The following is a 13889-nucleotide window of genomic DNA, read 5'->3' on the forward strand; positions in this document are numbered from 1 at the left end:
AACTTTTTAAAAAAGCTAGCTATCACACTAGTTTATTTTTTAACTTGATCTTGTTAAAATTTGCTTGTGCTCATTGTTAAATCTTATATTGAGAAGTACTGTCTCAATTAGATTACAAAAATGCGAAGTTTTAATGGAGGGAATAATTGAAATTTGTAATCTCTCCTATGCATTCTTTGAGAGGTGCCACATTACGCATGCAGTGCAGTTGTACTTGAAGCTGAGCAAGATGAATAAATTCAAGTTGGGCCCTGGTGTTAAAACAGGCACCGCTCTGCCCAGGTACTGAATTGTAGATGAAGAGAAGTGAACGTTGTATTTCTCTCTGGTTTACTTTCAGGATGTGGATCTGGACCTCCAGTCTTTAAGCAGCATAGATAAAAATGCCTCTGAGAGAGGCCAGAGCCAACTCTCTAACCCCACTGATGAGAGCTGGAAAGGTAGACCGTATGCAAGTAAGGCCACTTTTTTTATTGTTTTTGTTGATCTTAAATAGGTAATACACGTACTTCAGATATTCAGAAGGCACAGAAGAGTAAATGTGATAAGCCTTTCCTCTATACCATGCCTCAGTCTGCCAGTTCCTTCCCTGGCTGGCAGTCAATGTCACCAGTTTCTTGTGTACCTTTTCAGAGACATTTGTTTATATGCAAGACATGTATATTCATATACACACACACGCACACACACATATATATGAATTCTCCTTTTTATGCAATTGTTGAATATTATCCATTACTTTTTTCATTTAATATATCTTAGAGCTCATTCAAAATCAGTATCTAAAGAGCTTTCACATCCTTTCATACTATTGTGTATTATTCCAGGCTATAGATGTGCTATTATTTGCTTAATCAGGTCCCTACTATTGGACATTTATATTACTCCCACCTTTTTTCTGTTACAATCAATATTGTGCAAGTCACCCAACACTTGTCATTTGTGAATTTGTACAATAAATTCCTAGTAATAGGATTGCTGAGTTAACAGATAAGTGCATTTGCCATTTTGACAGGTAATTTCAGATTGCTGCCCATTAATGTTAAACTTGTTTGCATGACCTTTGGGAACATCTAGGTGATATTTGGTATACTCGGAGTCATTTTAATGTGCAGCTATCTAATTATTTTTAATGTATTTAAAAACTAGCTCTGTTTTCTTTTCTATGAACTATCTGTTCATAATCTTTGCTCATTTTGTATTGATTGTTGCTCTTTTTTATTGGTTTGGGGAGCTCTTTATGTGTTAGAGATCCAGTTCCTGTATATTTGTTTCAAATTACTTTTATCAACTTGTGTCTTAATGTTGCTTATGGTGTTTTTACTATCTGTAAAAAAAAAAAAAAAAAGTAGGTTTACTGTACAGTCCTGGCTGGTGTGGCTAAGTTGGTTGGAGTGTCATCCTGTAACTGAAAGGTTGTAGGTTTGATTCCCGGTCAGGGACATGCCTAGGTTGTGGTTTGGTCTGGGCATGTATGATCCCCAGTTCAGGCGTGGGACTGGATGCGTAGATCCTGGTCCCGGGAGGCAACCAATCGGTGTTTCTCTCTCTCCCATCCTATCTCTCTAAAAGCAATGAAAACAGAAACACCTTGGGTGAGGATAAAAAGGAAAATAGGTTCACCCATTGCTATACCCCAGGCGCTGTACAGTGTGTTCATTGTGTGTGACCTCTTGTAATCCTTACACTGGCCCTCTGAGGGGGTCCCATTCTGCGTTTGAGTGGCGTGGACTTAAACTGATGGCATGACCGGCAGTGCGTAATAGAGTGACTCAGGCACACTTTGGCTGACGGAAACCAGAACTGTTCTGGTATGAATCTGCTCTTTTTAAGTTGTGTGCCCCATTGTTTTTCCTTCATAACAGACCCTCACTCCTCAACATGACAGGCTGCAGGTGTTAACACTGCCACTAACTTCGGGAACAGCACATTAGAGGAAGCATGTGTGTGCATTATCTCCTGAGGGCATAAAAACTAATCCCCCTTGAAATCCATTCAAAGGGCACCATGCTGCAGACTGACGCACTGTCCCCAACACCTGCAGCACACCAGCGTCTCTCCAGTGTCCCTGAGCGCATGAGCTCTGTTGCCTCATCTGCTCCAGGTAAAGGGCTGGCTGGTGTGTAGGGAGCAAGTGCAGAACCGCTCTCAGTGCTGTGAAACACCGATACTCAGAGGGGCCCGGGGCTCGAGACCCCTGCCACCCCTCCGAGGAGCAGCGTCTGCTTCTCCTGGTCTCCCATCCCAGCCTCCCTCCGGGCTGCATCTCAGTCGGTGGACTGGCGCGCAGAATCTCCTGCGCCGCTTGTGTTGTTTCCTTTCCTTGTTTCTGTTTTTGGTCCAAGATGGCATAACCAAATTGGTGTAAGTTCCAACATTGCAGCTCCACTGTATTCTTCTTTAATTAAAGTGAATTCTCATTATATAATTTTATAGCCACTTTCAAAAGCTTGAGGATGGCGCATCTTCCTTGTTTGCCCTCACTAAACACTTCATTTAATGTTTTTCACATTCTGATCCTCTAACAAGTTGAATAGGAAATCTGTGCTTTCACTGTAGTGTGATCAGCCAACACCTATGAAGTGCCTGACGTGGGCTGCCCCTGAGCCCAGGGGTTGGCAAGAAAGATGGATGTAAAACTAGTCAGAGTCCAGTCAGCGGGGCAGAAACCACACCAATGATTTGAACAGGGAAAATTCTACATCAAAAATTGCTAACGAGTCAAAGATGGCGAACCACTAAAAGGGGCAGAAGAGGATACAGAAGTAGGAGATGCAGAAAGCAGCCCTGCCTCCAGGGCCGACAGAAAGGGGTCCAGAACTAAGAACTTCAATGAGCCGTGCCCTGCAGGACTGAGGTTCAGACCTGTGTGGAGAGGCGGGCCACTGCAGGGACCTGTGGCCTGGGTCTGGGGCACGTCCCGAGCTGCTGTACAAGAGTGGCCGGCCCGCCAGGGGACTGACGGGAGGGTACTGGACTTCACAGCTGCCTCCCCTCCTTCTTCGGGTCTTTGCTCAAATAGCACCTTTTCAGAGAGACCTTTGCTGACCAGACTGTTTAAACTTGCAGCCCCCCCCCTGCTGCCACCCCTGCCCTATGCCCCCCTTGTCTTACCCACCCCCCACATCACGTCCTCATCATTTGACATACTCAGTCACACACTAAAATAGCATTTCTTTTTTTAAGTATATTTTATTGATTATGCTGTTAAAGCTGTCCCAGTTTTCTTTTTTTCTCCTTTGCCCCCTCCTCCCAGTACCCCCCTTCCCTCCAGCAATCCCCCCACCCCAGTTCATGTCCGTGGGTCATGTATATACGTTCTTTGGCTTCACCTTTTCCTATACTATTCTTAACACCCCCTTTTTTATTTTGTACCAACCAGTTATGCTTCTTGATCCCTGTACCTTTCCCCCATTCTCCCCTTTTACCTCCCTGCTGATAACCCTCAATATGATCTCCATATAAATATCTTGTTTTATTGTCTCTGCCATGGGAGCAGGGAATTTTTTTTTTAAAGATTTTATTTATTTACTTTTAGAGAGGGGAAGGGCGGGAGAAAGAAAGGGAGAGAAACATCAACATGTGGTTGCCTCTTATGTGCCCCCAAGTGAGGACCTGGCCTGCAACCCAGGCATGTGCCCTGACTGGGAATCAAACCAGTGACCCTTTGGTTTGCAGGCCAGTGCTCAGTCCACTGAGCCACACCAACCAGGGTGGGAGCAGGGATTTTTGTCCAGTTTATTCTTTGTTAGGCCACAGCATCAAGAACCATGCCTGGCACATGGGAGCCCAGGGAATATTTACCCAATGCTGGCTGAATCATTATTAGGGTTAATCTTTATCATCTAATATAGATCAGAAACTGTTTGCCAGCCTTCTCATCAAGTGTGTGGTCCAGCTGGAATTGATACAGACCATTGACAACATCGTGTTCTACCCGGCAACAAGCAAAAAGGAAGATGCAGAGCACATGGTTGCCGCCCAGGTAACAGGAGCAGGCCTCGGGCAGGGCACCCTTGTCTGTGGGGAGGTGGCACAGATGCAGTGGTGCGCTGCAGCCAGCGGGGGCCGGCCTGCGAGAGCGCAGCATGCTCGTCTCCTCCCAAGCCCGTGTTCAGCATCGTGTTGGTGGCTTGAAATTGGCCGTGATGGAAGTATTCACACCACAGAAATCAGCACACTAAAAATCAGGGCTGCTTTCATTTTGTATTCCCCAGAGAGCCAATTTACCAGCGTACCACTGTTCAGATGCCACCCCCTACTTTAAATGTTATTAATCATGGGGACTATTCCTCATGATTGGTGTATAATTTAACCATAAATAACTGAGGGGGAAATACATGTGGATAACAATACTAGTTTTTCCTTGAGAAAGTTCAGTTTTTGTTTTGTATATATAATCTATATACACGGTATTCTTAGAAATAGAGAATTAAGTGTACAAAATATGGACAGTAACCTTATGCCATGGGGTACAAATTTAAGTGCCTCAAAGGCTAGCAGATCCTGTGAGTGCGTGCTGCAGGCTGGAAGGGACTGTGACAGAGAGCATCTGACCTGTCGAGCTGAAGCCCCGCCCAGCGTTAGGGGCGTTGTCAAGTCATAACAGTCTTCCAGTTTTTCAAGAGGAACCAAAGTCAAGATAAAGTCACATTTTTAAGTGCTGTAATTACTGATGAACAAAACACATCTGTGGGCTAGATCCAACCCACAGGCTTAAAAAACAATTTTTTTTTTAAGGGTACAATTCGGTGGTTTTAGTATATTCACAAAGTTATGCAAACATCACCACTAATTCCAGAATATTTTTTGTCACTGCAAAGGGGGACGCCCTAACCATTAGCAGTCACTTTCCGATCCCTCCTGGCTCCAGCCCTTAGCAACAACGAATCAAATCTACTTTCTGTCTCTATGTACAATATTAATATTTCATATTAATAGAATCATGTAATATGTGAGCTTTGATGTCTGGCTACTTTGACTCAGCATAATATTTTCCAGTTTTTTCCATGTTACAGTCTGTTTCAGTACTTCATTATTTTTATATTTGACTGAATAATATCCCTTTGTGTGGCTATAGTACATTTTATGTTTATCCATTCATCAGTGGATGGACATTTGGGTTGTTTGCATTGTCTGACTATTATGGATAATTCTGCTATGAACATTTGCATATAACTTTTCATGTGGACATATGTTTTTAATTCTCCTGAATATATATCTCGGAGTGGAATAGTTTACCATTTTGAGGAATTGACAGACTGTTTCCAAAGCAGCTACACTATTTTACATTCCCATCAGCAGTGTATGAAGGTTTCCATTTCTTCACGTCCACACTAATGGTGGTTACTGTCCTTTAAAGAAATTATTCCGGTCATGCCAGTGGGTGTGTGAAGTGGTGTTGTGGTTTTTGTTTCCCTAATGACTGATAAAATCGAGCATCTTCTGTGCTTCTTGGCCATTTCTATATCTTTGGAGAACAGTTCGTTCAAATCCTTTGCCCACTTGTAAATAGGGTTATTTATCTTTATTGCTGAATTGTAATAATTTTTATATATTCTGGATACTGGGCCCTTATCAGACATATATGATTACAACTGTTTTCTCCCATTCTGTGCATTGTCCTTTCAGTTTCTTGATGGTGTCCTTTGAAGCACAAAAGTTTTTAATTTTAGTTAATTAAAAAGTCCAACTTATATTTTTTTTTTTAGGCACTTGTACTTTCAGTGTTAGATCTTATAAAGCATTGCCTAATTCAAGGTCACAAATATCTAGGTCTATGTTTTCTCTTAAGAGATACAGCATTTTAAGTCTTATATTTAGGTCTTTGGCACACTTATTAGTTAGTTTGTCTATATAATGGGAGTTAAGGGGCTTACCTTTATTCTTTTGCACGTGCATACCCAGTTCTCCCAGCACCATTTGTTATAAAAGACTACTTTCACTTCCTGTACTCTTGGTTCTGTTTCATAGGTCTGTATATCTATCTTTATGCCAGTTACCACACTGTCTTGATTACTGCAGCTTTTTATTAAGTTTTTAAATTGGGAAATATGAGTCTTCCAACTTTGTGATGCTTTTTTAAACAAATATTTGTAAGAGTTTATTTGAGCCAAACTGATGACATTACCAGGAAGCAAGCTCTCAAACACTCCTCTTTTTTCGAGATATTTTGCTGCTGTGTCACTTGCATTTACATATGGGCTTTAAGATCGGCTTGTCAATCTGCAAAGAAGCCAGCTGGGATTTTGATAAGGATTATGTTGACTCTGTAGATCAATTTGAAGGGTATTACAAACTCCGCCCTTTTGTCCTTTTGTAACTCTGGCTTGAAAGGAGGATGGGGCCCATTCCTAGAGGGCTCCAGAAATATAAAATCCCTGATTAGATCTCGCATTTCAGGCAGCATGTTCAATTAAAAAATTCTAGCATTTCATACATGTTATTATGAATTTATTTTTCTTCACATTTGAAAACACAGTTGTTGAACTTAAATTCATTGGTCACTTGATAAAGCTAAAGATTCCAAATGGGCTTTGCTTAATAATATCTATCTTCAGTGAGTATGTTTTGAGACCTTCAATCACAATATTAGAGTTTGATTTTGTCATTTTCCCAATGCTTTATAAAATAAAGAGGACAGTGCAATCCTGTAGTGAAATAATTGGAGAAATGCACGCTTCTGTTCACGCCATGCAGGCAGTACTGACAAAACTGAAACTGGCCAGCAAAGCCCCCCAGCACACGGGAGCTCAGTATGGCCTCTCACCAGCCAAAGAGCAGAGTCTAAATGGAAAATAGTTCAGTGTTGAGGAATGAAATCTGTTTTACACAGAAGAAGACTTTTAGAGAGTTATGACTGCCTTTATCTGAAAATCACAATGTCCAAAATCCGTCCATCTTCTTTACTTAGCTCTCTGTCCTCCCCCCTCTAGCAAGACACCCTGGATGCAGACATCCATATAGAGACGGAGGACCGGGGCATGTATAAGTGCATGTCTTCCCAGCACCTCTTCAAGCTGTTGGACTGCTTGCAGGAGTCCCATTCATTCTCAAAAGCCTTCAATTCCAATTACGAGCAACGGACTGTCCTGTGGCGAGCAGGTAAGGACACATAGGAGACACAACAGGTGGTCACAGGGGTCATCATCCTAAAACCTTAGAGCCTTTGGGAGAGTCCTGATGCTGTAAATGTAGCTGGAATAACTGACCGGGTATTTTCATGCTTGAGGCAGAAAGAAAGAAAACGCTGGGTAGATTTTACCCCAGTACCAGGAATATTGCCTGGCACACACAGGAGATTCTCAGTAAGCTTTTGATGAAAAAACAAATTGAAAGTTAGAAATTGAATTGACATAGCAAATCAAAAAGTTTTATATTAGATAAAAATTATGTCGTTAAATATGGTGGTATAGTAAGTGTGGTAGTCTAGGAGAAGCAGAAAGCATTCATACATTAATCTGAAGCTTTTAAGGATTGCCCCCCTCCCAACAAAAAATATATATATACATAAATCCTGGGGTGATGGTTGGGAGGCTCATTTTTTTAACTTTGCACAGAAGTGATAGTTTATATATTTTTTGTCTCGTTACCATTACTTTAATTTTACTCCCAAATGCCTATTTTAACCTACGGTTTTTAAATCTCATTTTTCTCTATGACTTTAAAATACAGTACAGTATTCCCTCACTTATTGCGGGTATTACATTCTAGACCCCCCGCGAAGTAGGAACCTTACATTTATTCTACACTCTTAAACCTACGTAACTTTAACAACATACGTATACAGTACTGCAAAATCCCACGATATAGCGAAAAATCCGCGAAAAATGGTTAAATATAATATAGAGAGGGACCCTCTCTATATCGCGGTTCACTTATCGCAGCCTAACTGTATCATGGGATTTTTAAAAATATTATATTTAATTATTTATCGCAGACATTTTGCCATATCGTGAGATTTTGCAGTACTGTATATGTATGTTCTTAAAGTTACGTAGGTTTAAGAGTGTAGAATGTGTTTAAGAACGTAAGTAGTGTTTATAAAAATGTGGGAAAGCTTAATGAGGGACTGGGAACGGTTTATAAGTGTGTAGGAAGGGTTTATAAAGCCTTAAAATATATATAAATACTAAAATAAATGTAAGGTCCCTACTTCACGGATTTTCACCTATCGCGAGGGGTGGGGGGTGTAGAACGTGTAGGTACCCGCGATAAGGGAGGGATCACTGTATCTAGATGTTTTATGTCTTTGGCTATATAACGTCTTGCCTATGAGAGTGGTTTATGCATCTCTGTGTTTGCACAGTACTGCTTTGTGTAAGAAAATGTGTTCTTATGTGTGCTTTGTGGGGAAAAAAATCTTGCAACAAGCTAGAATCTTAAGAACCTTTACACAAGCGACAAGCTGAAACGAACGGCTTCCCCGGCCAGTGAGCAGAGAGTCTAAGGGGAGGCGAGCTCAGGGCAGTGAGGAGGAAGTGTTTCTCACTCCGAGGGTGAGCTGTCTGACTGCCTTTGCCTGGTATCACAGTGGGGCTGGATTAAGAATGTGAGCTGTTCGAGTATTTTTAAAAGTTGCTAGAGTAGGTTCCCAGATGATTTTTCAGCATTAACCTAGAAGTGTACACAATTTCAGTGACTCTCTAATCTCTAGGCTTTAAGGGCAAGTCTAAACCCAATCTTCTAAAACAAGAAACCAGCAGCCTGGCCTGTTGCCTGAGGATCCTATTTCGAATGTATGTCGATGAGAACCGCAGGGATTCCTGGGAAGAAATACAGCAGCGACTTTTAAAGTAAGAAAATTGGTTTCCAATTAAATTTCTTATCTGTAATATATCACAGATGCATTGAAAAGGGTAGGAGTAAAGTACCTACACGCTGATGCCCTCTCAGACTGTTTTCCTTTGTGTTTTTTCCTTCTCTTTGGTAACTTTTCTTTTTTTCTTTTTTCTTTTCTTAATTTTTTTCCGATTTAATTATAAGATTTAATAAAAGACAACTCAATGCTTAATTCATTAAAATGTAATGTAATTTTATTTTGTGAGTTGAGAGAGAGAGAGAAACAGCGATTTGTTTTGATACATTGGTTGCTTCTGGTGTGTGCCCTGACTGGAGATCAAACCCACAACCTTGGTGTGTCGGGATTACGTTCTAACCAACAGAGCTACCTGGCCGGGGCCTTTTTGGTGACTTTTCTGTTTCACGTTTCTTAATGCCTTGAAGATGGCAGGGCCTCATTTCTTTTAATTTCTAAATTTCTTAGGTAAGAAACATGAGCGGTGAAAAGTACTCTGAACTCAGAGTCAACGGGCCTAGAATGAAGTCATCCCTAACATCCCATCATTTTTCTTTCCAAGAGGAATGTGATAGAGCATACAGATACCAGAATGCACTTACTTTGGTTATGGGGAGACAGTGGGATGCCATTGAGAGATCCCCAGACAGCCAAGTAGATTTTTGCCACCCAGCTTCTTGGGCAACTGTGAGGAAGATGCTGTCTGAAGCCTCCATTTACACCTGTAGGATTTAGAACCAGTAACATGTACTGCTGCTCCTGTGCATCTGCGTGATAAGCTTCCCTCTACTGCTGGTAGGGAGTATATTGTCAGGTTCTTTCTGGAAATCAGGTGGCATTATACATCAGGAGCCTAGAAACACTCAGTGTCTTTGAGCCAGTAATTCCACTGTTACAGACTCTATTTAAGAAAATATCTTAAAAATAGGAACCAGGATTCCCACACATAATATTAATTGCCAACTTATAAAGAGAAAAAAAATTGGAACAACTTAACTGTGAAATTAAATTTTGGTATAACCTGTGATAGAATACTGTTATGCAGACATTAAAAATTAAGGTTTTAAAAAATAATTTTCCTTGATGTGGAAATTGGTAAATTTTGACACAAAAAAATAAGCACGTAAAACTATATGTACTTATGATTTTGACAGTGTTTTTTTTTTAAATCAGAGACCAAAAAAGCTGGAAGGAAATATGCCAAAATATTGTTGTGTGTCCCTTAGGATAATAGAATTATGGGTATTTTCCCCCTTTATACTTTTATACACTCTTCAGCTGTCTTGCAATGAGAATATATGACTAATAAGTCATAAATTGAAAAAGGAATTAAAGGGGATGTCAGTAGCTCATTTCACCATAAGTGAAACCCAGAAGAGAATTTCCTACATTGTCATGTAAAGTTTCTCTAAAGGTACATAAATGGTAAGTTTTTCAGCATAACATATTTTTAAAATGAGCAATCGGCCATGGCTGGTGTGCTCAGTAGATTGGGCGCCAGCCTGTGAACTGGCGGGTTGCTGACTCGGGGCTTATGCCTGGGCTGTGGGCCAGGTCCCTGGCTGGGGGCCTGTGGGAGGCAGCCCATCGATGTTTCTGTCCCTCTCTTTCTCCCTCCTTTTCCCTCTCTCCAAAAATAAACCTTTTAAAAAAGTAATAAAAAGTTAGCAATTGTATGTGATATGAGAAGAGAAATGCAGGTTATAATTAACTATGGATCATAAGCCTTGTGCTTTTTGGTACTGATTGAGCTTGGCTATGTGCCAGGTCTAAGCTCAGCCAACATTTAACATACTTAGTTCATTTAATCTTCATAACAGCCCCTTGAGTTCGGTACAGTTATTTATCCCCATTTTATAGCTGAGGAAACTGAGGCTCAGTGATTTGCTCAAGATGGCGCAGCCAGAGCAGGCGCTCAGTAAAACTCATTGCGAGAAGAAAGTGTTCTCCACTCCAGTAGAATGTGAGATGTTGATCTTTTGTCCCATGTGCCCCTGTCTCTGATTTTTCTAGCGTGTGCAGTGAAGCTCTTGCCTATTTCATCACGGTGAACTCTGAAAGCCATCGGGAGGCCTGGACAAGTCTCCTGCTGTTACTTCTAACAAAAACCCTCAAAATAAACGATGAAAAGGTATAAGCGAACTCCGTTGTCTCCACTAGGACATAGGTTTGGGTTGGCTTTTTTCTCAGTTCGAGGTAACTATTTTCTTAATTCTTCCAAGGATGGTTACATAATCAGCCCCATTCTAGATACACTGGAGACAAGTTAGTTTATTAGAGACAATGGATGTCTTGGGTTATTGGGGCTTTTTCTCTCAAAGAACCGCAGCTGAGAAAGGCTGAAGTTGAAACCAGGCCTTTTGCTGACCGGCAGCCATGGCGGTTTTCGGTGTGGCTGTGTTGGAAGAGGGCTGAGACCAAAGAGCAGTGGGTTAGAACTGGGAACTGGCGTTACTAAAATTAAAGTTGACTTTGGTAGCAAGGCCATCCCCATATAATTTGTGCTTGGTGTTAAATATAATGAAGTTTTAATTGGCAGTTTTTTTGTACCAACTTTCTAATGGCAAAAATAAAACCAATATTGTAAGAACTTAGTTCCAGGATGAGATGAATGCTTTTGGAAAACTATTACCAAGGAAGAGTTCCATATCTAACTTTCTCTCTCTCTTTCTCTCCCATCTCAAGTTCAAAGCACATGCTTCAAAGTACTACCCCTACTTGTGTGAAATTATGCAGTTTGACCTGATTCCTGAGCTTCGGGCAGTTCTGCGGAAGTTCTTCCTACGGATAGGTGTTGTGTTTAAGATATGGATTCCGGAGGAGCCATCGCGCGTTCCAGGGACCCTGTCGCCCACGTGGTAGCCCTGGCCCCCGTGGGGCCCTGCTGCTTCTCTGCAGAAGGTTCACCACGCCACCTCTGCCCGGCACGTCTCCTGAAGGGGCAGGTCGTAGAAACACGGAGTTGGCATCTTGGAGCTCCCAACAGGCTGGGTGAAGATGGCCTCTGCCCTGGTCCCGTCAGGGTCCCTGACGAAGGCGCGTGGTACCAAAGGCAGCGATCACAAACCAGTTAACACAGGAGGTGGGGAGTCTGTCTCATCTCTGTCATTCCGTTTTACTGCTTGAACTGGCTGTCGGACCTGTCGCTGCACGTGCCGTCCTTTCCCGGGAAAGTCCCGTGACCGGCTGGGAAAGTCGCGTCAGAGGAAGTCGCTCTCCTTGAAAATACTGAACGTAGCTGTATAGGTTCATGATGCTTAGAGAGTCTGTTAATAAAATTTCTTGTAATGGCTAAGTGCCACCTAAAACATGCTGGGCTTTTGTTGTTTGAGTGTGTTCCAGAAGTTTGGGTGTTTTTGTCAGTTGTGGGTCAGCTGTAGTTAGCTTAGTTTGGGGACAGGTAGGGGACAGAAGGGTTCTTCTCCCCGTTTTGTGTACGTCTGAGTGATTTTTAAAGTATTTAACAAAAATATAGTATTGAAGATTTGATTGAAGGCAGATTTAGTAATTCAGTTAGAAGTAAGAGCTTGCAGGGTTAAAGAAAAGGTAGTGCCTCCTGACTCTCCGTTTTAGGAACTTGAGGAGAAAAAGTCTTCAGGAAAAAGAATTTAATGAGGACGACTAGCCTTCCTTGGAGTAAGTATTTGTGGATGGGTATTAAATTGAAATTTCCAGAATACATTGTCCATCTCACACCCCCTGAAATCTAATATATGAAGTAGTAACAAAAAGGAAGTAGTAATTTAATGGAGTTAATTTATATTTGAGTAAACCTTTCATTTTTACCTCAGAATAGTGAGTGCACCAACCCTTACTATCTCCCTGCTCTGCATGGTCCCCATTCAAGGCCCCTTGAGAGACGGGTGGTGGCCGGGCGTGAGGAGGGCCACCCTGCGACCGTCCTCAGGCGCGTGTCATGAGTCCAACCAGAGCAGACCTGTGCTGGTGTGGGGCCAGCACAGCTGAGCTGTGGCCTTGGCAGGAGGTGACATGTGCCCAGTGCTTCTGGTAATTTGAGCCCAGAAGCTGAACTCTTTGGAAGGTTAAATTCTGAGGCCCTTTTTATGTTAATGGTGCAATATTTTTAGCTGCAGAACGGAATACTGATGCACCTTGTGTAAAAGTGGGTGGTACACAAATATGGGCCGAAGCCTGCGAGCAGGATATTTGGAAGCTGAATTTATGTGAGTCCGTGAGAAAGAGAACACACACTTCATTCTCTGCCCTCCTCCTCTGCTCCCCTAGAGCGGCGTTCAGCGTTAGCAGAAGAGTTACACCGTTGTTACAACATTCAGACTTCTACCTACGCCCTTTAGTCCTGTAAACTGGGTTGTATTGATGTCAACTCTGGTGCCTTAGAAGTTAGTAAGTTGGGGACCTATCTATCAAATCAGATTATTTTTTTCTTTATAGAGTAGGATTTCTGGTGCTTTTGTTTACTAAGAAAGTGATTTCTTAAATGTTTTTGTTTTTAATGGCCTTAAGAAATGTTTGCTTTGGGCCAGCAGTACTCTGTCTACTTTTTTCTTTCCCCAAAAGTGTTTTCATTTCCTTACCAAAGAAAAGAAAAGCAGGTTTATGTTTTTATGTTATTTACATACATTTAGGAGGAACTATATAACTTAGCAGGAAAGGACCAGGGGAGAGTGTTTTACTGTGAATTGAAAATGTTAGCACATTTGACTGACTTGTCTGGAATTCGTTACGTCTCGATGCTGCATCATGGAAGCTACATTCTAAGACTTACTCCTCGTATTATGGTTCGTCACAACCTCAGCGGGTCAGTCATCCCCATTGACATTTGCACTAAAGGTGTAAATGGGGAACACGCATGTTCATTACATTTTATGTACAGCTGCATCCCTGATTGAGACTTTTCCTTTCCTTTGGAGATTGTCATGTGACATTTTCTTCATCAAAGGCGACTGCAAGATTTTTCCAGTATATTCCTGCCTCTTTAATTTTTGTCTCCTTTTTCAGAGTAAGAAACGTGTAGCGCATTTTGTTACGTGCTGAAACATTCAGGTCTTCATTTCTTTTTAATGTTGTCTTTTAAACGATTCAATTTTCTGAATGAGGCATTTGAATTGTA

The 13889-nt window shown here is 41.6% G+C and overlaps 1 protein-coding gene across 1 annotated transcript in view; it reads left to right on the forward strand.

The window, feature by feature from the left end:
• Window positions 1–12107, forward strand: part of ARFGEF2 (ARF guanine nucleotide exchange factor 2) — an 86912-nt gene extending 74805 nt beyond the window's left edge. Inside the window, exons 34-39 of the mRNA XM_090286534.1 lie at window positions 341–455; window positions 3855–3985; window positions 6936–7104; window positions 8657–8795; window positions 10811–10928; window positions 11483–12107. Of these exons, the coding sequence (XP_090142660.1) occupies window positions 341–455; window positions 3855–3985; window positions 6936–7104; window positions 8657–8795; window positions 10811–10928; window positions 11483–11659 (849 nt within the window). The 3' untranslated portion in view covers window positions 11660–12107. The remainder of the gene's footprint in view (window positions 1–340; window positions 456–3854; window positions 3986–6935; window positions 7105–8656; window positions 8796–10810; window positions 10929–11482) is intronic.
• Window positions 12108–13889: the final 1782 nt, after the last annotated feature.

The sequence above is a fragment of the Furipterus horrens genome, unplaced genomic scaffold, assembly GCF_987537825.1.
Source record: "Furipterus horrens unplaced genomic scaffold, mFurHor1.1.pri manual_scaffold_8, whole genome shotgun sequence".
NCBI classification, from domain to species: domain Eukaryota; kingdom Metazoa; phylum Chordata; class Mammalia; order Chiroptera; family Furipteridae; genus Furipterus; species Furipterus horrens.